Here is a 27,224-nt window from a genome sequence, read left to right on the forward strand (position 1 = left end):
CGCCTGCTGCTACCAACAACCTCCCAGCGACCCGTGCGCTCCCACAGAGAGGGCTTCCTCAGGGTGCCATCAGCCAAACAATGTAGGCTGGTGACCCCCAGGGGGAGAGCCTTCTCTGTGGGGGCACCTACCCTCTGGAATCAGCTGCCCCCAGAGATAAGGAGAATCCAAGACCTCAGTGCCTTCCGCCGTGCCCTTAAAACCCACTTTTTCCAGCAAGCCGGGATGGCTTAGGAAGAAATTTTTTTAATTTTTTTTTTTTAATTTTTAAATGTTTAATTGGTTTGTGGTTTTTTAAATTTTGGGCCAAATTTATATAGATTTTAATTGTTTTTAATATTTGTATTTCATGTTTTTAATTCTGGCTGTGCACCACCCTGAGTCCTCAGGGAGAAGGGCGGTATATAAATTGAAAATAAATAAATAAAAATAAAATATTTAGAAGTTGCAGCCTACAGCCCTACACTGTACCCACTCAGAAAGAAGCTTTATTAACCAACGAGGCACAGAGGAAAGTCCCATGGCTGAAGTTCAGTGGGTCAGTTGCCTCCCTCCAACATCCATGCTGATTCGGAGCAAGCAAGCTTCAGATTAACAGAGCCGGAAGAGACCTTGTATAGGTCATTTAGTCCAACCCCACCCTCCATGCCCAAGCAGGAAACCCACATAGTAGAAAGCCTGTAAAGATTCTCAGTCATCCAGGTCATGATTGTCCCTGCTTTTTCAGGAGGCAACTGGACTTTGTTTTCTCCTTGAAGATGTTTTGCTTCTCATCCAAGAAGCTTCTTCAGCTCTGACTGAATGGTGGGGAATGGAAGGATTTATATTCATTGCAGACAGCTGGTCATTTGCATCCTTTTAGAGGGTGGTTGAAGCACTTGGAGGTTTATCTGTGTCCTCAGGGTCACCTGAGTAGCGCTCCTGGTTCCTGTAGTCTGCAATTTTTTCCTCTGGAAATCCATTCCTACTCCCACACCATTCAAAGGGTGTCCATCCCAAATTGTGTAGCTAAAAGTCTGTAGGAGTTCTCAGTCATCCAGGTCATGGTTGTCCCAAAGGTGTTTTTTTAGAGTAGAGTAGAGTAGAGTAGAGTAGAGTAGAGTAGAGTAGAGTAGAGTAGAGTAGAGTAGAGTAGACTAGACTAGACTAGACTAGACTTCTTTATTGGCCAAGTGTGATTGGACACACAAGGAATCTGTCTTTGGTGCATATGCTCAGTGTACATAAAAAGACAAGATACATTCATCAAGAATCATAAGGTACAACACTTAATGATAGTCATAGGGTACAAATAAGCAGCAAGGCATCAATCAATATCAATATAAATCATAAGGATACAAGCAGCAAAGTTACAGTCATGCAGTCATAAGTGGCAGGAGATGGGTGTTAGGAATGATGAGAAGACTAATAGTAATAGTAATGCAGCCTAGTGTGAATAGTTTGACAGTGTTGAGGGAATTATTTGTTTAGCAGAGTGATGGCATTTGGGGAAAAACTGTTCTTGTGTCTAGTTGTTCTGGTGTGCAGTGCTCTACAGCGTCGTTTTGAGGGTAGAAGTTAAAACAGTTTGTGTCTAGGGTGTGAAGAGTCTGTAAATATTTTCACAGCCCTCTTTTTGACTCGTGCAGTATACAGGTCCTCAATGGAAGGCAGGTTGGTAGTAATTGTTTTTTCTGCAGTTCTGCAGCAGAGACAACTGGACTTGGTTTTTTTTTTCTTTTGAAGACGTTTCGCTTCTCATCCACGAAGCTTCTTCAGCTCTGACAGGATAGAAAAAAACAAGAAAGTCCAGTTTCCTCCTGCAAAAGCACCTTTCGGACACACAAGTTGAAACTTACACAAGAGTCAACGAGCAAGCATGCCCCAAAGGAGCCACCCCAACCAAGGTGACAAACTAAAACCCTCCCGAAAGCCGTCGTTTCTTCTCAACCAACACGGGAGCGAGCTTCCGCTGTGGAAGCCGGCGCCGCGTTTGTTTGCTTTGCGCTCTGTCCCGAGCCCCGAGCTTCTTCGGCGCGCTTCCTCTTCACCCGTTCGGCGCGTCCTGCCTCTTTAAAAAGCCTTCCCCCTCCCGGCCGCCGCCGCCGCCGCCGCGAGCTCCAGAGCGCAAGGGGGCGGGGCGCGTCGCTGAACGGCGTCTCGCAAGGCCAACGGGCGGCGGGCGAGGAGGCGGGCGTTGCGGGGGTGTCTGTCGGGTTAGAACGAGGCGTGACCCAGTTGACGCGCGCTGGAAGGAGAGGGGAGTGGGAAGGAGGCAGAGAGGTGCAAACAGCCGCCGACGCTGCCACTCTCGCCACCCCAGCGGTGCCGTCGCCCAGCCGGGTCAGCGTGCTTCTCTCTCGCCCGTGAGCCTGGGGAACCTGCAGCTCAAAGCCGCCGCTAGCCACAGCACCATGTACCCCGGGAACAAGCGGAAAAAGCTCTGGCGGGAGGAGAAAGGTACTGACCTCCTTCACCTGAAAAGCGCCGCCGGGGTTCCCGGGGGCGAGCAGGAGGGTGCGGGGCGGTCCCCCAACGCCGCTTTTCCCACTCGTGTTTCCTTTCGCGAGGCGTGCGGGCAAAAAAAAAAAAAAAAAAAAGGCTGCCGCTCCTCCTTTCCTCCTCCTCCTCCTCCTCCTCCTTCTCTCCGCGCGAGTCGGCGGCGGTCTCTGCCCTGCTCTCACCTGAGCGACGTTGCCTTCCTTCTCGCCTCCGCCGTGCTACCTTGGCAGGACAGCCTCGCTCCTCCCCTTGCTTTGCAACGCTTCTCCTCCTGACTTAGCTGGCGCTTTTCTTTTTTTTTTTGCCCCCTTCTCTCCGCTGGAGGAGGGCTCCTTTCTTCTCCGGACACCGAGTCCGCCTTCGGGGCGGGGGAGGGGAGTAGGATGGGACGGCATCCTCTCTGCACAGCCCTCGCAGCAGCCTGGTTAGGGGGCACCCCAAGAGAGGGGCATTTTAGGGTAATCCTAACGGCCCCAGGCCTCTCTTGCCACTCAGGTGCTGCGACCTTGGCAAGGGTTCTTGGGTCAGCCGTACCTAGACGTGTCCAGGACATCCCCCTGATAGGAGCTGATCAGTGGGGATGGTTGTTTTCCTTTTTTGTGTGTGTGTGTGTGTGTGTGTGTGTGTGTGTGTGTGTGTGTGTGTGCGTGCCCAGTTTTGGTTTAAGTCTGTTCTGTTTCAGAGTTGATAACCTTCCTCTTACTTCGTTTCAACTGCCTGGTGAATCTTTGGTTTCTTTCTTGGGTACTGATAACCCCCCTCCACCCCTTTTTTAAAAAGTTATTTTCTGCTGGGTCATCACCGTTTGTTTCCTTTTAGTCCTGTATGCATTAACCCAGAGCAAAGCTGTCAACCTAGAATGTACTTTCACCGAGTTCCGGTTGCAAATTGTGCGCTGACAATATCTCAAGAGTTGGGTGTGAGTGCCACTTTGGAAATGAAAGTGAGGTTTCTCTGTCTGCTGCCTATGGATCTTTCTGTTTCAAAATGCTGGGAATGGAAGCTACCGTCTTTGATAAGTTGCTGGCTGAATGAATTTCAACTTGCCTCTCACTCTAGAGCTGCCTATTGTGAGGGGGTTGCAAAAAAGTGACAGGACTGCTAAAGCCTGGATCATTGGGCCCTTTGGAAGATAAACATATTTGCAAAACAAAACATGGGCATTGTTTGTGTACTGTGTGAAAGTTGTGAGAGATGAAAACATCTATTGAATCAACTTTACCCAGTCATTCCAAATTTGGGAGGATGGATTGCTTCACTTGGTAAAATACCAAACCTTCTAATGGTGAAGTAATTATCTTTTCCTAATAAAATATTTAATAAACATTCTTTTGTTAAGCTGTCCATGAGATGGGCAGTCTCTAAATTTGACATATAAATAAATAAATGTTGGTAGTGAAGTTTTGGTGTGAGTTTGACATGAAATATATACTGCATAGATAATATCAAATGCAAGGAAGAATAAAATGACTGATGTAAAGTTCAAATGACCAACTATCCATAAGGAGAAAAAAACCTCAACTATTGACATATTTTTACACACAGTATTTATCTGTCTGGGACTGACCATCTCTCATGCCCTTATCTGTATATTTAGATTAGACTGAAGTGCATAATATAAACCAGTATATCAGCTTTACATAATCTATATTGATTAAACTATAGTATGGATTTCTGTTTGGATTACTTCTAGCAGAAACTAAGTGATCTTTGCACTGTGAGATGTAAAACAAAGTCCTTTTGTAATTTGTCACTGGTGCTGTTAAAACTGTCTCAGTTTCTTTTAAAATACATTCTGTACTGCTAAAGTTGAAGCCTCTAACTTCATCACAGATAAGTATATTTTCAATAATTTGCTGGGATGGGAGGGAAATAACTGTTTTTCCACATAACAATCCTAAGGAATGCTGTGTGAAATGTATCATTTAGTGTAGAAATTTGGTTGATTTCTGAACTTTGTTACAAGAGACTTACAAGAATATAAAAGTGTATGTATTAAACTCTAGGTAAGAATATTTATAATTAGAGATTAAATTGAAGTGTGCATACATAAAATATTGTCCAAATTACGAATTATTAGTTACTTGCATTAAGTAAATCTTTTCAGATTAAATGATCTTTCTCAGTTTAGTGTTTTATATATGTTTCTAGTGTGATAAATTTATCTTGTAGCTTTGAAGAAAATCTAATCTTTTATCGGTATCTTGAACGGTAGAGCTTCTTTTAGGATTGCTTTAATAAACAATTTATTAATGCTAGAAATGGGATTGCCTGTACAGATAAACAGTATTTGTGCTTCCATGGCTACTTCCAGGTAGATGATTGTCACTGATGACTCAAATGATAGCTTTTGTATTTTATCAATTCCATAAATGCTACACATGTATTTAATCACTTTGATACAGTGGTGGGGGTCACTAATGTATGTACTATATGCTATTTCTCAGGCAAATATTTAAATGCCTAATGCCAATGGAAGATAAGTTCTAAATTATGAGATAACCATTAATAAAATAATTTCAAAAACTGTTTCAAGTTGTAACATGATGTAATAGCTTGTGGGATTTGTTAACCATAATATCAAGAACTATCTCTTGGTGGCATTGCAAGCGAGGAGTGAAGATTACCATGGCTTAGAATAATTTATATAATTTAAAAATCGAGTTAATATCTGCTATAGAACAATAACATGTAAACTAATTAAATCTGCCAAGTTCAAACAGTGGCCTACAAACTGTAGTATAAAATAGCAAAGAAGGATATATAAACAGAATAAATGCAATCTTTCTTAAGAATTAATTGTTGCTCTCATCCCTTAAACTTTCTCAGATGGATTTAGGCTTAAAGTTAAACTTAGACTTGTTTAACACAATTTATTGAGCATCTGAAATCATATCTGAGTTGTTGAAGTTTTGGTTCATTCCAAGCCTTAGTAATTAGGCTGAGTAAAGAAATTAGTTGAATCTCCTTGATATCTGATCTTAGTCTACATGCATTCCTCAAATGCTTGTATTAAAACTCCATAATTGATTCATGCTACAAAGGAATCTGCTTCATAATTTTGCTAAAATATATTCATGTGCTTTCTGATAGAACGTTTGTTGAAAATGACATTGGAAGAGAGACGTAAAGAATATTTACGGGATTATGTACCCTTGAAAGATATTCCAACATGGAAGGAAGAAATGAAAAACAAAGCCCAAAGTGATGGTAAGTCATCTTATTAAATTTTTATCTGCACTTATGTTTTTAAACAGCTGCACCCAATGCACTGGCTTCTAGGTATTTTTGATCAAATGTTTCATAATTTGCAGGTGGCTGGTGGAAGAAATTGTAATTCAATACATCTTGAGGGCACCAAGATGACAAAAGCTGTCTTGTGAAGTTGAACATGATAGAACTACTTACCTTAAACAGATGTAATAGGCTTTGTTACTTAACAATTCACTGTAGTCTAGGGATCCCCAATTTTATTCAGCTATTGGATACTTCGGGAATTTTGTGGTGATCTCATAAAATGACTGCTATGAAATCTTGATAAGTTTTAAAATAACTGTTGTGAAGGGTATATCCAGTTTACCAAAATGACTCTTACCATTACTTCCATCTGTAACCAATAGACTACTCTTGTGTTCCCTTTGTGTACTTTCTGGGCAGGCGGCATATTTCCAACCAAAGAAACAAAGCTAATTTTTATTCATTGATCTTTTTATTTTCTAAGAAGGCTTTTTATATCCATTGGAAGTATAGCAGCATTCCTGGAAATAAAAATAATGCTGCTAGTGCTTTGCTTTGCGTTTTTTACTTAAAATATAAGGTTGGTGGTTTGGCAGCTGGTTGGCAGAGGTGTGAATAACTATGACTAACTGTGATTGCAACCAAATATTGGCAGCTATGAAATAAAACCATGTTTATGAAGTGGTCTCAACTAATAACCAATGAAATGACAGCACATATATTGCTTTTATGTCGGGACAGGGAGTATATTTGTAAATTTGCTACTACTTATTCTTGTAATGCTGACTTTTGTTAGAGCAAGTACACTGATTCACCTTTTTGTCTCTTAATAATATATCCTTGTTTATGCAACTCTAAAAGGACAATTGAGTGCCAAAACACACATGACATCATATTGTCCCAATTGTCACTAGGGTCCATCTTGTCAGGGTTTTGATTAATATTATTTACAATTATTAATGTTCTTTAAGAGTCTCAATTTGGTGTATATAATTTTTGGGATGCGGTATAGTAAGTAATTATACTATATATAGTACATTATACTATATATAGTACATTTTTTATCAAATCCAACTCTTCTTGTTCTTACACTGACTTGGAGATCAAAAGCTTTTAAAAATGACCTAGAGTAAAATAGCTGTAGGAAATAGCAGACAAAGCCAAAATTGCAAATGACTCCATTTCTGACATATTGTAGTATTTATGATCAATTTGTTTAATTTTGATTTTATCCTTGACAGTACAGGAGTTTGCTATCTTATTGGTTAGAATAAATACTGAAAACATTATGGCTGTGATGATACTTGGCAAGCCATAAAACAGTGAAGAGGGATGAGACTTAGCAAGCAAGATATCTATGGACTCATCTTGGGATCTGCAGATTTAGTGCATTCAAGAACCTGCAATTTTGATATCAATCTTGCATTCCAGGAAATTATAACTAAAGAAGATTACTCTAAATAGAGAAGCATCAGTTCTGTTTTTGTTCTATTATTTATATGGGAATTATACAGATACCCAGCACAAGCAGTTCTCATTAGGGAAACTGAGGTTAATACTTGCTGGAGAATCCCACATTTCAGCTGAATAAGTCCTCTGAGTCATGTTCAAGCCTTGTAACCAGATGGACACATCCTTGTTGTATTCTTGGTAATAGAGTAAAAGCAGTTTACCATACTGCATCACTTTAATGAATATTACTAGCTGCCCAGAGTCGCTTTGCAGAGTAAGATGGCTGGCGTATAAATTTAATACATAAAATAGAAGATGCTCACATTCACAAAATTCAGTAAAGAAATTCCTGTTTAGAAAATTAAAATAGCCACCATTTTTCTGCTAATTTTTTTCCAGCAAGGACTACTTTGAGAGATCCTTGGTGCTCTCTGAGCTTGCTCGTTTTCTTGTAGATTTTTCATTACCCAAACTAGATAACATCATATTGCCGAGTTTGGGTAATGAAATGTCTGCAAGAAAACAAGCAAGCTCAGAGAGCACTAAGGACCCCTTATGTCCACCCTGAGCTACAAATATTCTTTTTTATTGGAAAGACTACTCCCCCCCCTAGATAGATAGATAGATAGATAGATAGATAGATAGATAGATAGATAGATAGATAGAGATACAGATACAGATACAGATACAGATACAGATACAGATACAGATACAGATACAGATACAGATACAGATACAGATATATACTTTAAAGTTCATTAAGTATTGACAGGAATTGCAGTCAAATGTTTAAGATCAGAGTGGAAAAGAAGTGATAATTATTCAAAAGCTGAATTATTGCTCCAACCTGTGGAAATGTCACATTAGTGTCTTTGGTATCAATGCTTATCAAACTAGTATCTTATAGCATGACAGTCAAAAACAAACTGAAAATAGAACCAAAAACGTTTTGTCATTACTTGACTAAATAGAGAGACTAATGCTAAACTTATCATTGCTATTTAAAGATAGTCTATCCTTTCTTCTTCATTTTAGCCTTCTCAGGACAAGTGCCTAATTACTTTTTGAATTCTGGTTAGCTGATCATAGTTATTGACTCTAGTAGCTTCTACAATTTCAGTAGTATTTGGGAAGAGTGAAAATAAGACTGGAAGAAAATGTTCTTTTTAAACAGTTTGGTGAATATAGTAACCTCTTTTGGCTTCTCATGATGATCTAATGTTGATATGGCAGTAGCCTAGCAACAGTACTTAGTTATTGCTACTAATACTGCATGTGGCCACTAATAGAACTTGGAGAAGACCAGAGGCCAAAGAAAATGGTAAAGATGCGATACTACCCATACTAAGTCATGTTGTAAAATGTAGTTTAACAGTCCATACTGGCTTGATTTGCACACAATGCTAGGCCATCTATGGATTTACATATACTTAATCAAAACTAAACAAGCTGTGCTATAGCTTATTGTTGTGTGAATCCAGCTAAATAATACAGATAAATTTTGTTAATTGCTTTGTTCTGGAATTGAGGGCTACTTGACATGCTTCAGTTTCCTTATATGAAAAGATATAGTACAAGTCTTCTCCCCACCATCCAGTCACAACTGATGAAGCTTCTTGGATGAGAAACAAAACATCTTCTTCTTCAAGGAAAAAGCAGTCCAGTTGCCTTTAGAAAAAGCACCTTTGAGACAATTATGACCTGGATGATTGAGAATCTCCATAGACATGTACAAGTCTACATGTTTACAATCTACATGTAAAACAGTAGAGTAATTATATGAAGACTCTCTATTCCTTCCTGACAGGTGCTTCTAAAAACATCAAGTCTTTAGTTGAGACAATTTTTTTCTCTCTTCCCCCCACAATTTTAATATTGTTTTTTACTCCAAAAATTGTTGTCAGGTGTTTTTAATATTTGTGTGCTTCCCCTGGTACTAGATCTCTTTGTCCAGATTTTAAACAGCTAGGTTCTAGCTTAAAGCCAACTTCTGTCATCTTAGCTTTCTCTGAACTATCAGCATTTTTACCCATCCTTTTAATCCTGGAATGTACAAATTTTGCTTTGAGCGATTTTCTTTGTGTGTGGTTGTTTGGATACGTGGTGAAGATGTGACAGTTACTGCCCACAGTAAATGAATAGTGATATTTGTAGGTCATAGAGGCAGACAGCTTTGTTCATGTTTTCCTGTGCAATATGTGGACATTGTTTAAGTTGAGAGCTGTGTAGTTTTTGCCTTTCAAATGTTGAACTCATAGGTCAGACCAAATACCATGAAGCTGTGATCAGTGTTCTAAACCAAAACAAACTATGATGGCTTAAATTCATTCAATATGCTAATAGTGAATATGATTGATAAACTACTATTTATGGCTTAAAGTGTTGTATGTATGAAGAGTCATCCAGAGAGTCTCCAGCCAAAGGCTTTATGCTATGCTCAGGCTTCTAAATCTTGATGTGTTTTATTTAAATGGGATCCATCCCACTGATCATGTCAATTTTCCAGAAAACCTACTGTGTTTTATCAAATTTACATATCATTAGTTCTTTTTTTCCTCCATAATGGAGCTCAAAATAGTGTATATACACCCATTCCTTGTTCTGTTCTGTCAATTAGGTCATTAAGCAAAATGGTCACTAAGTGAAAGTGAAAGAGATGCTACAAAGATTACTGGCGTCTGCCATCTCATTCAGCTAGAGGTAGCTCTTATGAGCAGTAGTTTAGTGACCGTTTAAAGTTAAAATGGACCCTTCAAAATGATGATCATTTTGAGGGTCAGAAGCGGACCCTTATGATCCGCTTCTGATGACCATCTTCTTCCTTCTCTCACCCCCCCCCCCCCCCACATTATGTGACTGCATTGCAGGTGCTTGGCAACCAGCCTCGATTTACAGCTGTTTGCAGCGTCTCATGGTTACATGACTGTGATTTACTACATTTTTGCCCAAACCATGCATTTATTTCTGGTCTTTAGGAAGAACATCCCATAGCAAACCATGGGTTTGCTTAATGATTGTGGCATTCACTTAATGACTATGGATTCACTTAATGACCATGATGATTTGCTTAATGGTACCGCACAAAAAGACATAAAATCAGGTTGCTCATATGATTATCTGCCTTTTGACGGTCACTACTTATAGTCATAATGGGCAAGCTCCATTATGGTTGTAAATCAAGGACTACCGGAAAAATTCTCTTGTAACATCATGGTACCATTACTCTTACTCCAATGTGTGTTGTTAGGTGTCTGAAATTTGGTCATAATTGCATTGGTTGTTTGGAAAGTAAAGTTTTTATTACTGTTGTATTTGTGAATGGTCACTTAAGTTGAGGAAATCGTTATGTCCTCCTGGATATGCAGCTGTCCTTGGAGGAACATCTGACGGCTGTAACCAGGGGGGCCTTTTGTCAGGTCCGCCTGATTCGCCAGTTGCGGCCCTTTCTTGATCGGAATTCCCTGTGCACAGTCACTCACGCCCTCGTCACCTCTCGCCTTGACTACTGCAATGCTCTCTACATGGGGCTCCCCCTGAAGAGCACCCAGAGGCTTCAACTGGTCCAGAATGCAGCAGCGCAGGTAGTGACGGGAGCAGCATGGCACTCCCATGTAACACCGCTCCTGCGGGAGCTGCACTGGCTCCCGGTGGTCTTCCGGGTGTGCTTCAAGGTGTTGGTCATCACCTTTAAAGCGCTCCATGGCATAGGGCCTAGCTATCTTCGAGACCGCCTGCTGCTATCGACGACCTCCCATCGACCTGTGCGCTCCCACAGAGAGGGCCTCCTCAGGGTGCCATCAGCCAAACAATGTAGGCTGGTGACCCCCAGGGGGAGAGCCTTCTCTGTGGGGGCACCTACCCTCTGGAATCAGTTACTCCCAGAGATAAGGAGAATCCAAGACCTCAGTGCCTTCTGCCGTGCCCTTAAAACCCACTTTTTCCAGCAAGCCGGGCTGGCTTAAGAAGAAATTTTTAAAGTTTTAAATTGGTTTGTGATTTTTTAATTTTTGGGCCAAATTTATATATATTTTAATTGTTTTTTAATATTTGTATTTTCATGTTCTTAATTCTGGCTGTACACCGCCCTGAGTCCTCAGGGAGAAGGGCGGTATATAAATTGGAAATAAAATAAATAAATAAATAAATAAAATAAATGTGAGGAATGGGTGTAATATTCTGATGTCTCCAATTTAGACAATGACTGCTTTCAAATTAATTTAGCTTTAGAATGATTGCTATAGGGTACCATTCAATCCTATAGCAGTAATTTGCTCCTTTACAACTCTTTCATTTTTTTTGTTCTGATCTTGCTCAGAATGTAACCATTGCTCTGTCTTTCTTCTAGGCCTCTCTACTTCACACATATCTTCTGAATGCTTTCCTTAACTTTTCAGAATTGTATGATGGTACCAGTTCTCAACCTCAAGGAAGTTGATCAGAAGCAAAAGAAACTTTTATGCAAAGAATATTCTGGTTAAGTCAGGAAAGAAAAGATGGAAAGATTAACCTGGGTGTCTCAACACAGTGGTTGGCAGGATTAGTTAACTATCTTGTTTTTCAGAAAGAATATATGCTGGTAAAGCATACCCTGGATAGTTCCTATCTCTTTTTCTCTCTTCCCTGTTTTGGATTTTGTTGTGTGATGGAACCTTGGGAGTGAAATTTAGAACCATCAGTCTTTGGGGGCATTGTAGGGTTACTATTGTGATTTAATTGTGAGAAGGTGTATCCTAGATTACCAAGTTTATGATAATACATTCATATGAAGATGAGCAATATGCACACTGATAGTGTAACTTCACTGGAAAAACTGTCTGAAACAGCAGTGATGGCTAGGAATTAAGACTGGGATTGAGCCATGGGCTGAAAATTACAAATTAATCACAGATGGAGCCTCTATCTTTTTGAAATGCTTGAATTTTCAAATTTTAGAGCTTGAGTCCCTTAGGAATGGAAATATTTTGGAGTGCTGTTCCATATAGGTATTTTTCTCCATTAATAACATTTTTCAGTATCTAGAAACTAATTTTTCAGATAAGACAGCTAAGTATGCATGCATTCAATATGGCTTCTATTTGCCACTCTATAGTGTGCATTTTAATGACCAAAATCATTCAGGATTTAATCAGTAGTGGATTGCAAATCCTGTTGCTACCGGTTCGCTCGTAGGTGCTTGCACACTCGCACAACGCTTCTGCGCATGCGCAGAAGCATCCAGGTGGGCGAATGGAGCTTCCCGCTGCTGCTGCTACTGGTTCGCCCAATCTGGGGCAAACCGGTAGCAACCCACCATTGGATTTAATGCCTGAGGCACTGAAGTAGTAGGGACAGTATTGTAATGTATGTTTGCATTGAAAGTGGAGCTTGACTGAAACATTAAAATAGAGTAATCCTAAATAGACAGTGAAGTACCATGATTAATGTAAATAGAAGCTTGTTTTGCTTTGTTTTTTGAGAGGGGGATCACTTCTAACACCGTTGAACTGCATAAAAACTCATTTTAAGATATGTGGGAACATCTTTATCTTTTCCTTTACTACAGAATGCTGGCTTTCTTTCACTTGAAACAAAAGTGACAGAGCGGGAGTGATGATACCTACAGGCATTCTTCACATGTCAGGGTAGACAGAACTCTGGTGTGACAAACTGTATCCTGCCAATGCAACTAAAGAAATGTAGCCTCCAGTGCTTGCTAATCCTTCATGTACGTTGACTACTGCTGTTTCCCTCAATTTTTAGCTCCTACTGTGCCGTATCATGTGCGCCTTGCTTCTTAAGAGCATGGAAGCTTGAAGCATATGTTTTCGAGCCTGTAAAAGTGAGTGGGGATTTTGAAAAGAAAAGAACCTTGTTCCGATATTACACTTGGGTAGACTTTACCATGCCGGTGGTAGTAAGAAACCTTTCCCTCTAAAGTTGTATTGATGTCAATGAACAGCCCGTTGTCTGAAGGTACAGCATTATTTGCAGAGAGGAAACCCTCCGATGTATATTTCCATTGGCACAGACTCCTTGACTATATTTGTGAATCAGGTACTTTTTGCTTATGTTCCACTGTAATTTTTGAATTGCCTTAATGCAGGGTTTCCCAATCCCCATTCTGTGGTCTGCTACAAATCTGTGGCCTGTTGGGAACTGGGACGTGGAAGTTGTGGGCGAGTGTGCAAAGCTCCATTTGCACATGTGCAGGATTAGGCTGAATGTGTGAAACCATCTCCTCCCTACCGCTACCTGCTGCCGCCGCCCACCACCACTGCTGGTCCACAGAGCCAGAAAGGTTGTGGATTGCTTAATTCTGACTGGCAGCTATGTCATTCAGGCATCTGTATGAGGGTGAAAAAATAGGTATTCCTTGACTTACAACCATTTGTTTAGTGATATTTGATATTTGACATTACAGTGGCATTGAAAAAGGTGGCTTATGACTGGTCCTCACACTTATGACCGCTGCAGCACCCCCACCTTCCCATGATCAAAATGTGAGTGCTTGCAACCAGCATGTGATTCACTTAATAACTGCAGTGATTTGCTTACAACAAAAATGACTCAAGGGCCATCTCACTTAGCAATGGAAATTCTGGCCCCAATTGTGTTCATAAGTAGGGGACTATGGCAGCTTTGAGTATTGAATTAGTTCATGAGAGAAAGTCCATTCAGAGAGTGGTTAAGGACAGCCGAGAAGATTATAGAAAGCTTGCTTCCTGTTATTGAGGATACTGCTTATAAGCGCTACGTGCTTAGAGCTCAAAGCATTGTTAGAGACCCCACACACCCACTTCACGGTCTGTTTCTGTTGCTCCCCTCTGGAAGGAGGTTTCTAGCAGGACTACCAGATTCTGTAACAGCTTTGTTCCCTATGCCGTCCATCTGGTAAACTTGCAAGATTCATTTTTCTTGCCATGTACATGTATACATCCGAACTAGACTGGGTATATGCATAATTTTGTATTTATTTTGTCATGTTTATGCAGTGTATATTGGAGGTGGAGATCCTTTGAGGGCTGTATGGAATGGAACTTCATTTTAATGTATGCCGATTAGTGTACATTCAAGTGTCAATAAAGTTATTCTAAGTCTAAACAGTTGATTCATTTGAACAGCTCGACATAATTTTCAGGCTCATGTAGAAACCTGAAGAAGCAGGAGTACTTTAGTTTGTACCAAAACAATTTTAATCTTGTCCTAGCTCCAGAATGTCCCCAAGTCATTTGCAAAGAGAGGACAAATGGCTAGTCATAGATGTATCTAATTGATCTGTTTCACTTAATTTAACTATTTTTCACATGCTTTTTTTTTAAGACCAATGCATTGAAGTAAGAAAGTGGACAAAAAATTCCCAAACAAATGATTTCAAAGTTTGAAATGCATCTGTAGCTTCAAAATATACTCTATTGCAATTTATTCTTATATTTTAAACAGTTGTAATCTACACTTTAAAACAAAGTGTTTGCAAGACAGCTTAAAATATTTTGAAATCAGAATGTAAAAAATTAACTAGAAACTTAGGAAATTATTTGCTAGATATCAGTAGCATAAAAATAGTATTCAAACAGCAGAAAGTTAATTTAAAAACTCTAGCATGACAGTTAAATTATAATAAAGCATATTACTTTAATATTTGATTTCAGTTTAATAATGGATTAAATTAACACATTTTAAATTATTAAAAGTATTATAGACCTGTGAGAAATGCCTCTGATGATTTTACTATTATTGATTTAGGTGTACTGTATATGCTGCTTTTATATATTTGTTTCTAAGCACCTCCAAACAATAAGATCAAAATTAAATATAAGAATATACGCATTACAGGTAGTCCTCAATTTACGACTACAATTGATCCCAAAATTTCTGTTGCTAAGCAAGGCTATTAAGTTTGTCCCATTATATGATTTTTGCCACAGTTATTACACAAATCACTGCAGTTATTAAATGAACAATGCAGTTAAGTGATTCTGGCTTTCCTTATTGACGTTGCTTGCTGAAGCTGGCTGGGAAGGTTACAAATGACCCCAGGACAGTGTAACTTTCATAAATACATGCCAGTTGTCAAGCACCTGATTTTTGGTCATGTTACCATGAGAATGCTGGAACAGTCCTAAGTGTGAAAACTGGTTGGAGCGGGGAGTGGGTGGGTGGGTCACGCGTGCGCACACCCATAATTCTATGCATCTGCCCCCGCGGATGTGCGTGCAACCCCCCCCCCCCCACTCCCTGCTCCTGGCATGCGATGGCATGGTAGGCCTGTATTTTGCTCTCTCCAGCCTCCAGAGCCTTTCTAGGAGTCTGGGGAGGGCAAAAACGGCCTCCCCCCCCCCCAGAGGCCAAAAACAGCCCATTTGCCAAGTTCCGGTCCTGGAGCTGAGCTCACGTGCCCACCGATATGGCTACGCGTGCCTCCTGTGGCACACATGCCATAGGTTCGCCATCATGGAGTGTAATAACGGGGTAATCAACATGTCATACACTTTGGAACAATCATAAAACTATTCTTATCATGTGGCTTTATAATGGCTCCCTCCCACCTCCCAAAGGCCTACTGAGACAGCTAGGTTTTGCAAAAAAGCTGACAAGATGGGGCCCGTTAGGGGAATGCTATCTCAGAGATGGCCTTTCACTGGAATTCCTGAAAATGTCATTTTCTTGGAAATGGAACCCCAGAGAGAGGTTTGTCTTCCAAATCTTAACAAATTAATAGGGAGAAGGGGAGCCTATAGGTATGCAGGTCCTAAACCATGAAATTATTTAACGGTGACAATCAGCATTTGAATTGTGTTGGAAACCAACAGGCAGCAAGTACTGCTCTTGTAGCAGAGGTGTTTGTTACATAAGCAGATGGACCAATATCTTTGATTGTTCAAACCTCTGAATTCTGGACTGGTTGTAGTTTCTGGGTGCCCTTCAAAGGCAACCTTATGTGGAACACATTGTAGTAATCCAGATGTGAAATGACTCAGCCATAAGTGGTAGTTAGCAAAGCCTCCTGATCCAGGACAGGCCATAATTCATAACTATACACAAAACAGATCTTTGCAAAGGCCATCTTAGCTACAGTTATCACCTGTTCTTCAAGTCAGATCTTTGAATCTGAGACCTAATTATGAACTAGATCTATATGAGGAAGATAAACTCTGTCCAGTGGACATGATGGAATAGTTTTGAAACTGGAAGGCTTCTGCATGCAGTATCAATCAGTCATGTTGGGATTGAGTTTATCTTGGTTAATTCCCCTCCAGTCCATTTTTACAGGCATTGAGATAAACTTCAATTATGTCTCTCCTTGGCCCAGAGTAGAAAAATACTACTGAATATCATCTGCATATTGGTACTTGACTATAGTTTCAGTAGGAACATCATTCTAGATACTGAGCCATAAGAAAAGCTTCATAAGTTAATACTGTCATTTTGACTGAGAGTGAAGTGGAGGCCATAATGTTATCTGGTATAATAAGTGTTATGATGGATTATTCCAGTTAATCTTGCTGCCTTACTTGTACTGATTAAAGGTATCAGAGGGCGAACTCTTCTTTGCAGATACTGCATTAGTGGTGGGCTGCTGCCGGTTTAAGAACTGGCTCGCCCAGCACCGAAAATGTGAGCATGTGCATGCACATCACTTCAAAAACACGGTGATATAAGACGGGATAGCGCCAAGGTGGGTGGGTGGACCCACCCGCAGGCTGCAACTACCGGTTCGCCCAAACCGATCTGAACTGGCAGCAGCTCACCTCTGTACTGCATAAACTATTCAGGAATAAAAATTGATTTCATGAGACTTAAGAAAAGAAATTATTAAAATTCCAATGTGTTCCCTTCAATAGTGCTTGCATCAAAATCTGCTATGGCTTCCCTTCTGCATCCCCAGCTCCCAGCATACATGCTATCATCAGGTCATTTTTGTGGCATGCTTAGTAACAATTATTTGTGCATTGTGTTTTCTTAATTATATATTTAACTCTTTAGCATCAAATGATCATAATTAATGTTCATTAATGTAATTGCTATGGATATACGGTAGGTTGAATGTTTCTGTTTGAAATAGTAGTTTAGCAGCTTAGCAGGTACCTAATAGTAGCAATTCAACTTCCCATTGGGGAAATGGTTTATTCTAGTAGCAGTCAGAAAATGAAGATAGCTAAGCTGACACTTCTTGAGCTCCCCCCTCCCTCCCCTCTCCCTCTCCCTCTCCCTCTTCCCGTTTTATAATAAAGGATCTTATTTAAATGAAGTCATGTTTATTTAATTAGGAATTTTAACTAGATTATAGACGTTTCAGTTTGTTTAGCTGCTATCATATTTTTATTTTGTTACTGTGTTGTATGTCTCTCTACCCAGAACTGTTAATGTTCTTTTACAAATAACTTCATTAAAAATAAAATCATAAAAACTATCCAAATGGGAAAATGGGCTCCATTTGGTAGTATCCTGTTAATTATAAAGATGAAGACAGCAGCATGCACCAAAGGATAAATTTTCTCACAAACTGTTCAGGATTGCATTGTATTGTTATAGCTGAATTGGTAGATATTTTTGTACTGAATATTTGCTCATAGCTTTGCATGAGGTGTTTCCTGCCAGGCCCCAAGAACAAAGAATGATATGATGCATTATTTCTTAGTTTTTGTTATTGGTTTTCACCTATAGACAAGATCTTTTATCACTTCAATCTTTGCAATGATTTGTTGGTAGCAAAATTCATCTCAGAACATGCTAACAATTGGAGAATGTATAACTGTCATTTTATTAAAACAAGCAGGTTATGTTAAGACACAGTTCTATTGCTATCGTGAATGAATGAAGAATGTGAGAGGCATAATAGAGTTCTTACGTAATATTACAGAGATTAAAGATTTCGTTGTATTCATTTGATCCAGTGGCAAACAATTGGTTTTCAACTAATAGGGGGTGTGAGTATAATGCACAGAAATCTGGCCTTCTCCGTGTTCTGAAGGATTATACTTTGTGATATAGGGTTCTTAACCTTTGAAAAATGGGGCTGCTTTCCTGTTGATATTCCAACAATTTGATATTAAATACTATTATGAATAGAAGGAATTGTGAAGACACCCATGATCAGCATCCTTGAGTACTGCTCATCCTTGAGCAGTTTTTTAGAGACATACAGTTTTAGAGACATACAGTTACAGACATACAGTGAATCAAAACCTATTCATTGATATTAAAAAGGTTACAAAATCCATTATGTATGTCATAATTGGAGTAATTGTAGCATGTGTATAGAGATAAGTGTTAGTTCATTCCAGATAGATACACAAACAAGTTAAGTTAGAGTACATGCAGAATAAGGAAACCTTTGATAAGTATCTTCTATTGTCTAATCTTCTCTTGCTTTTATTTTACAATCCTCTTGAGAAAGTGCTAGTTACCTCATGGTAAGTTAACCATTTATGTTACTTATAATTTCTTGTCTCTAAAATGCTTCTTATTCTAAAAGCTGCAAAGGTGTTTTGGGGCACAACCTAAATTCTGGTCACAAAAAGGAGCCTGGATAGCTCAACAGACTAAAAGCCTGTTATTAACATTCAGCTGTCTGCAATTATTGCAAGTTCGAATCTCCCCAGGCTCAAGGTTGACTCAGCCTTCCATCCTTTCTAAGGTAGGTAAATTGAGGACCCAGTTTGTGGGGGTAATAAGCTGACTTTGTATAAAATATACAAAAGTATGAAGGCTATTGCTTAATGCATTATAAGCCGCCCTGAGTCTCCGGAGAAGGGCGGCATATAAATCTAATTTAAAAAAAAAATATTACTGTTATAATCAGAACAACTACCTGCACAGACTTCCTTCACTCTGTTCTAGATTCCCTAAAAATCTCACATAAAGTAAATAAAGCAAAAAAGTGGGAAAATTGGGTTGATGGATAGGGTGTCAAATTTTGTAACCCAAGTGCATTACCACATGTGGTTCTGAATTTTTAAAGCTTTATTCTTAAGCACTATCGGTTGCTCAAATACGTTTCCTTCCTTGTTCTATGTACAGTGAAAGCATTTTCCTTCAATTATTTTTACAGCTGGATTTCTCATATGCATAGTTATCATAGTAGGCAAAGATAGTATGTATTACCATAAATGTTATTAGCATTCTTTGCTATGTTGTGCACCATAGATTGGCTCAGGTTAAAAGCTTGTCCTAAGGCTGAAGACCTTTTACCAGCTTTGGTGAATATAATATAGGTAATCTTTGCTTTACTCATTCAGCAACTGTTTGAAGTTATGATGGTGCTGGAAAAATAATGTTACAGTCAATTTATGACTATTTATTACCTCTGCAGCATCCCACAGTCAAAAGATCACCATTACACTCTGTACATGTTGTTCCTGTCTGCCCTGTGCTTTTTTATCCCCAGCCCTCAACCCCATTGCTTACAGAGCACAGAGACAGGAGATAAAGTGATTTTATGAGAATAAGCTTGTTTGCTCTTTAATCATGCTGGCAGCCCAGGGCTGGGATAGGAATAGGGGTAGGAGCGTTTGGGGTTGTGACTCCTAAATAGGGAAAATGGCTCTAACAGATCCCAAGAACAACATCAGAACTCTTTGTCCAGAAGAATACAGTGCTAGGAATAACTAAGATACTGCACAGAACCCTCAAACTCCAAGGTCCTATGGTAGAGGACCCAAGATTGAGGAAGACACAGGCCGCCCATATGGGTGAGAAGGGAATATTTTTCAAGGAATATTTTTCCTAGCATTTCCCTGCAGGGACCAGTTTCCTCCCTCCTCCCATTAACTCAGTGTTTATCCATTTGGTTGTACTAGGAATTGATTGACTGGCTTGCCACCTGAGCCTGACCATGGGCTTAGAGAGAGTGACTGGCCCAAGGTCACCCATCTGGCTTTTATGGCTAAGGGGGGGTTGATGGACTAGAACACACAGTCCCCTGGTTTCTACTCTGGTGCTTTAACCATTAGACCAAAGTATACATATATTTAAATGCTTTCTATTTCATCCAGAGTTGTATGGATGTACACCCCACTGAGCAAGAGGAGACTTTTTATTTATTAAACTTGTAGAAAACGAAGTATTCCACTAGAAGTTGTTTGACAGATGGACACAGTTTTAATAAGTCTAGAATATCAGGAGTTCCAAAGTGTGTTTCCATACTTGGACAGCTAGTTCATTTTGCTGAAACGCAAAGCTGTACTTTAGTTTGTTTTTCAATTATATTTGTGCTGTTTTATGAATCAGTAAGATTTAAAATGTACTAATTTTCGAGCACAAATGTTTATCGTCTTGATTAATGCTCCCTCTGGTGGTACACTTTGGATTCTATAGCATATCCGTTTTGGTCCTGAAAGGGTTTGTTGTTAATAAAGTTGATGAATCTATTTATATTACAATTGTGCCTGTGATTATAATTAACTTTCTATATTTTATAATAAAATAGATGGAAAATGTCTTATATTATTGGCCTCCTGTCATATGATTTAGTACTGTGTTCTCATAGAAAATCAAAAGCACAAAAATAACTGAATAAACAAGTGCTAATGTAACAACTCTGTTAGTAATTTCCTGAGGAGCTGTGGTATTTGTACTGCTACCAATCAGTTATGATATTGTGTATTAAGGCTTGAGTTACCAATTGGATGTGTTACCATCAACTTGTTAGCTGGTAGGAACAGTTGTGTTTTATATAACAGTTGTAATGTTTTTTAGATACACAGCTAGTCTTGCACATTATATAACCTACACATTTATTTGCTTCAAAACTCTGCATTGAATTTTGCATGTCACTTTTCTGAATGGAATGGCTAATTTTTTGCTTAAACTTTAGTGTTGGAAGTCTTACAAAATAGCATTATTGTAGATGCTGGTCCCATTACCACATTCTAGGGAACCGGGTAGCTTGTTTTGGGTTTGGTTGCTGTTCTTTTCCGTGTAATACACTTATTGTATGCAAACCTGTCCTGCTAGGCCAGAGGTGTCAAACTTTCATCATCACAGTGGCGTCACGTGACGTATCGGGACTTTTTTCTTCTTTGCTAAACCGGGCATGGGCATGGTCAGTGCGTGAGGCATCCGGCTTGCGGTCTGGGAGTTTGACAGCCCTGTGCTAGGCAATCCCGTTTCAAAAGTTATAGAATAAGTACAAGAAATGGAACGCTCGGGTTATTCATGGCTTCTGGGGGACACAGAAGAATAAGACGCAGCAATCTTGCTTTGTTTTATTTGCCTCACGGAGCATTCCTTTATCTCTGGATATGTTTGTATTCTTATCTAATGCTAGTTTCAGTGAGCTCTCCCAAAGAAATTTGCAACATGATCACAGAGGTAATAAAACGGCCAATTGGAAATAGCTGTTATAAGGCTTGGTGAGTAATTAAGAGTCTGGGGAAAACATTAGTTGTTTGGTTCAGTAATTATGGTTTCAACTGTAAGGTGGATGCCACAGATCAAAAAAAGACCTATCATCCTTATTCAGTAATAAACCTGTGAAACCTTGAAGATGATTTGAATGCATGAGAACATTAAAATATGTGTTATGGCACTGTGCAAAGACATCATTTGTGGAACAGACCACAACTAATTTGCACTGCAATCGTAATCAGTGCAATTGGAGCTCTATATGGCGGAAATGGGCCAATAAAATACTCTGCCAGGCCAGTATTCTTTCACTTGATAAAATCAAGCACATCATATCATCATTTGGGGGGTTATCTTCTGCTTTGTTAGCCAAGTAAAAAGCTATACAAGTTACACATTTCATAGTCAAATAAAGGCTTTTTGATTTCCGATTTGATTGTTTTACTAAAAATCTAATGACCCATAAAACACATGACATAATACAAACATACAAATACATCTATATATTTGTTGTGTATACTACTTACTATAGTACTGTTCTGAAATAGAAGTCCAAAGATTTTTTTTCCAAAATCCAGACAAGGCACAATTATGCTTAAAAAGCTGTTTTTTATGATCTTAACTATTCCATGTAGTCCTTTGAATTTGAAAGCCAAAAGGTACCGTATTGTGGAGTATAAGGGAAGATGGTTATGGTATCAGTTTTAGTTCCTTAAAGCAACTATTGTATGTCCCCCTCCCCCCCCCGATTATATGGTTGACCACACATAATTGCAGGAAAACACACAATTGGTATAAGGAATTGCAAGTGGAGTTCTAATGCTGTTTTCTTTCTGAGATGGCTACTGTTAATATGTTTTAGAGAAAAATATATCCAATTATTAATTTTGTTTTACAGGTAGTCCTCAACTTACAAGCATTGATTTAAGATTGTTCAAAGTTATAACAGCACTGAAAAAAGTGACTTACGACCAGTTTTCATACTTACAACCGTTGCAGCAATCCACATGGTCATGATCAAAATTCAGGTGCTTCACAGCTGGCATGTATTTATGACACTTGCACTGTTCTGAGACCACAGTTTGTAAACTTTGCAGCTGGATTCTGATAAGCAACATTAGTGGGGGAAGATTTGTATAAATCACTTAACTGCAGAGATTGGTTTAACAACTGTGACCAAAAGGTTGTAAAATAGGGCAAAACTCAAAAACTGCCTTGGTTAACAACAAAAACTTTGAGCTCAATTGTCATTGTAACTTGAGGACTACTTGTACCCTTTCAGGTTTGGTAAACAGGAACAAAAAAGGTGAGTATAAAGAATAAATAAACGTTGGGATTGACCTGCTTTGTACATTGAAACTTGTGGCATAGTTTTTATTTATTTATTTATTTGTTTGTTTGTTTATTTGTTTAATTTATTTGTCAAACATGTACAAAATAACAAGTATAGGTATGAACATAAACATGAACAAAGGAAGTAAATACAGATAAATGGGGACAGTAAGACAGGGATGGTAGGCACACTGTTGCGCTTATGCACGCCCCCTTTACGGATTTCTTAAGAATGGGGTAAGGTCCATGATAGACAGTTTGAGATTTAAGCTGTGAGGGTTTGAGACTGCAAATTAAAATATATACGTTTGTAATGTTTATTTTAATGTTTATGGTACTAAACTGATAGTATGATATTTGGCTATTTTTTTTTTCTCATTTTCCAATATAAGGGGATGGCTACCATTCCTTAAACTCTTTTCTATTTCTTTACAGAAGACAACACCAATGAAACTTTCTTGCTGCAGAAAAGTCTTAGTGAAAAAGTCTCCCTATACAGAGGTGATATCACAGTGCTTGAGATTGATGCCATAGTTAATGCTGGTAGGTTTTATAATACTTTTCATGTCATATTTAGTTTCTTAGTTGTTGAGTGTTCTAAGAAACTTCTGGAAATCTCCAGAATAATGCGTGTGGTGGAAAAAGTGGCCTCAGTTGATGCTAATAATATTAACATTCTCTATTGTCAGGTATATCCCAAGGAAATTCATATTTGTGGTCTCATAAAATAGGTGAATGTCTATTGTTTTGCTGAATGCTTAATTTTAATTTAATTTCTGCTGGTCAGTTGAGCAATGAACTAATGCATTACAATGAAATGTATACCTCTTTTCAAATCTTACTGAGCTTTCTGTCAGGAGCTGTCAGAATGAGTATTTTGGGAAGAAAGGCAAGGATATTTTTGTGTGGTTGAGATACATTACGAATGGAATAAATAAGTTATTTTTATATTATATTATATATTTATATTAAATAAGTATATATTTAAAATATGAAAAGAATTTCTACAAAGTGGCAGCCTTCATTATCTTTATGTGGGTATGTATGTATGTATGTATGTATGTATATATGTATGTATGTATATTTGTAATAATTTTTGTTCTTACTATTAGATCTTTCTTTTTCCTGAAATTATGATTTGAATTTTGGTTACAGATGATTTTACAGTTTCTCAGATTTCTTATTTTTAAAAGATTTTATAAATAATTTGCTCATATTCTGAAAGTATATGCAAGAAATATCTTGCATATGTGTTTTGCATTCTGGAATATTTTTCTGATTTATCCTAAGCTTTGGTTCTGTTATTATCACTGCAGTTATGAACTGATATTAAAATAATGATGGTCAAAGGTATTTAATGTTATGCTAGATTCAATATCAAACCAGAATTTGAAATTTCAGGTACTCTGCCTAGGTATATTTGCAGTATCTATCTGGAGGGCACTAGATTGGGAAAAACTGAGCTAATTCATTATCTTTCTTTTATATATATATAAATTTATTTAAAAAATAAAGAGAACATAAAAATGAACACAAATACAGAAAAAAAAGCAACAAAAACTTCCTTCTTTTGTACCTCTGTAATTGCAGCTTCTGTGCATCATTTGAGATTTTCCTATGTGCCGTCTAGGACCTTGTTTCGTGAAAGAAGGATCTAGCTGCTGTGTAAAAGAAAACCAGTGCATGAAATATAGCCCCTTTTGGAATGAACAAGTCCTGAGGAGGGCACAAAAAGAGGCTCCAGGTGTACTTGGAAAGAAGTCTGGGAAAGAAGTCAGTGAGAAAAGAATACTCTGACTGTTCCACTATGGGTGTGTGATGTAGCACAGCGTTCCCCAAACTTTCTGGCTTTATGGATCAGTGAAGGGGGGAGAGGGGATGTTCCATGCGAACGGTGTGCAAGCACGCGTGCAGCTCCATTTGTATGAGTGGCAAGCACACTCACCCCACCGCTCGCACAAATGGAGCATGCATACACATGCTCACCCACTGCTCGCACAAGTGGAGATGCGCACATGCCCACCACTTCCACGGCCCGGTTCCAAAAAGTTAAAGGCCCAGGTATGGGCTGTGGCCCAAGGGGTTGGGGACCCCGATGTAGCGGACATGGCAGCAGTGGGCAGGGCCTGGTGGGCGTGTAGTGGGTAGGAAGGTGGCAAAAATATGGTTGTAAATTCAGCTGGGTCCGAGTGTGCCTGAATTTTGTTTTTGTGACATGGGAGCACTACAAAGCTGGAATTTTGAGAACCAGTTATAAATCTCTTTGTTCAGTGTTGTCATAACTTTGAATGGTTGCTAAATGAATGGATGTTAAGCAAGGACAATCCATACTTTTAAATTTAGTTATTATACTTCCTGAAGGTTTATAAACTACTTAGTTGTAGAGTACTCTAAGGAAAATTCACTGCAGTGTGGTAAACAAAAAATTAGAACAATAAATGATAACATGATATAAAACAATAATATTAATTCCACATCCATCCCATTTAAGAATGTCATTCTCAGTAAAAATACTCAACTAACCTACATCAGGGTGGGAACCCACCATTCAATCGGTTCTGGAACAGTTTCTGAAATAGTCAAGTCTTTGCAGCTTTCTAAATGTCAATAAGTTGAATCCTTATATGATCTTGGGCAGAATGCTACTCCAAATAATAGGCAAAGCACATAATAACCTGGCAATGGCTAAGAGCAGGCAAGTTGAAGAAAGAGACCAAGGGGCTAATTCTGGCTGCTGCAGAAGACCAAGCCTTAACAACAAATGCATATAAAGAGCCATGGTGGGGCAGTGGTTAGAATGCAGTACTGCAGGCTACTTCTGCTGATTGCCGGTTGCCAGCAGTTTGGCAGTTCGAATCTCACTGGCTTAGGTTGACTCAGCCTTCCGAGGTCGGTAAAATGAGGACCCATATTGTTGGGGGCAATATGCTGATGCTGTAAACCACTTAGAGAGGGCTGTAAACCACTGTGAAGTGGTATATATGTCTTAAGTGCTATTGCTATTGCTAAATGCAAAATTGAGAAGACAGCAACAGACAGCAAGTGAGGCCTCTGCAAAGAAGCTGAAGAGTGGATCAGCTGATTAGCTGTTGCAAGAAGATTGCACAGATTGACTACAAACAATGGCATGAGAAAGTAGCAACAATGGTACATTAGAATATCTGCAAGAAATACTATTTGCCTTTAAGCAAGAACTGGTGGAACCACAGAATACACCAAGTAATAGAAAATGAAGAAGCTAAAGTGCTTTGGAGCTTTAGAATTCAAACAGATAAGCAACTGCCATATAGCACTCAGACTTAACAATTATTGCTAAGAAAGATTAAAAAAAAGTCTGGTTATTGGATGTGGCAGTCCTTGGAGACAGCAGACTATAAGATAAAGGACTTGAGAAAAATCACAAAAAACAAAGACCTGCGAACAGAAGTAGAACAACAGGCAAAAGAAAGCAAAGGTAATACCAATAGTGATAGGTGCCTTGGGTGCAATCCCAAAACAACTTGAGCACTACTTGAACACCATCAGAATAGACAAAATTACCATCAGTCAATTGCAAAAGGCATATTTCTTTGGAATAGCTTTACCCTACAATGATACCCCAGGTCATTGGGAAAATTTCGATAGGTGGATAAAAATGCCAGATCCAGTCTAAGTATCTGGTGCATTGTGTGACCAATCATATTTTTATTAAACTTATATCTAATTAGAACACTAGAAACCACTTCTTATGAATGATTCAGGGCTAGAAAATGGCTGGACCGCTTATCAGAATGACTAGATTGACATGGTCCAGGTCTAGAAAAAGGAAAAAGGAAGTTTCTCAGTTTTTCTGGCATGATTCACCATGGTTCACTTCTAGAATAAAGTTTTTTTATGTAACTGCTAACCACGTCTGCCTAGTTTTTTTCAAGATCAGTTAAAGCTGGTTAGGTGCTGCCACCTGCTGTTAGACTATTTCAGTTACTGGAAGATGTACATTATATTCTTAATATCTATTAATATGAGCATTCCTTTAAAACTGAAGCTTAGTGGCCATCTCTACATCTTACAATAGCCACTTGTCCTGTCTACTGTACATTATGGGAAGAAATATCTATCTTAAGTTTTCCACAACTTGATTCCAGTGTATGATCTTAGGTTCTAATAATTTCAGAGAAAGCCTTTTTCTACCAATTTCCCAATTACAATTTCTGTAATATCTCTTTCTTCAGAAGGGACTTGTTCCAGCATTTTTATATTCTCAGTTGCTCTTTTCTGCATCTTTTTAGTATTTCAGTAGATTTTTAAAAACTGAACTTAAATAAAAAAACAGGAGTAAGATAATATAAGAAACACCCATTAAAATATAGGTTGTTCTTTTAATTGCATAGAGCAGAACATTTTATTGTTTGACATTT

General features: G+C 38.7%; 1 protein-coding gene across 1 annotated transcript in view; it reads left to right on the forward strand.

Moving 5' to 3' along the window:
• The first annotated feature begins 2,228 nt into the window (after positions 1 to 2,228).
• The window catches only part of MACROD2 (mono-ADP ribosylhydrolase 2), a 1,150,264-nt gene continuing 1,125,268 nt past the window's right edge, over positions 2,229 to 27,224 (forward strand). Inside the window, exons 1-3 of the mRNA XM_070956490.1 lie at positions 2,229 to 2,439; positions 5,575 to 5,691; positions 23,263 to 23,370. Of these exons, the coding sequence (XP_070812591.1) occupies positions 2,394 to 2,439; positions 5,575 to 5,691; positions 23,263 to 23,370 (271 nt within the window). The 5' untranslated portion in view covers positions 2,229 to 2,393. The remainder of the gene's footprint in view (positions 2,440 to 5,574; positions 5,692 to 23,262; positions 23,371 to 27,224) is intronic.

This window comes from Pituophis catenifer, unplaced genomic scaffold (genome assembly GCF_029215685.1).
Source record: "Pituophis catenifer annectens isolate HBS135680 unplaced genomic scaffold, rPitCat1.0.hap2 SCAF_1, whole genome shotgun sequence".
In the NCBI taxonomy this organism is placed as follows: Eukaryota; Metazoa; Chordata; class Lepidosauria; order Squamata; family Colubridae; genus Pituophis; species Pituophis catenifer.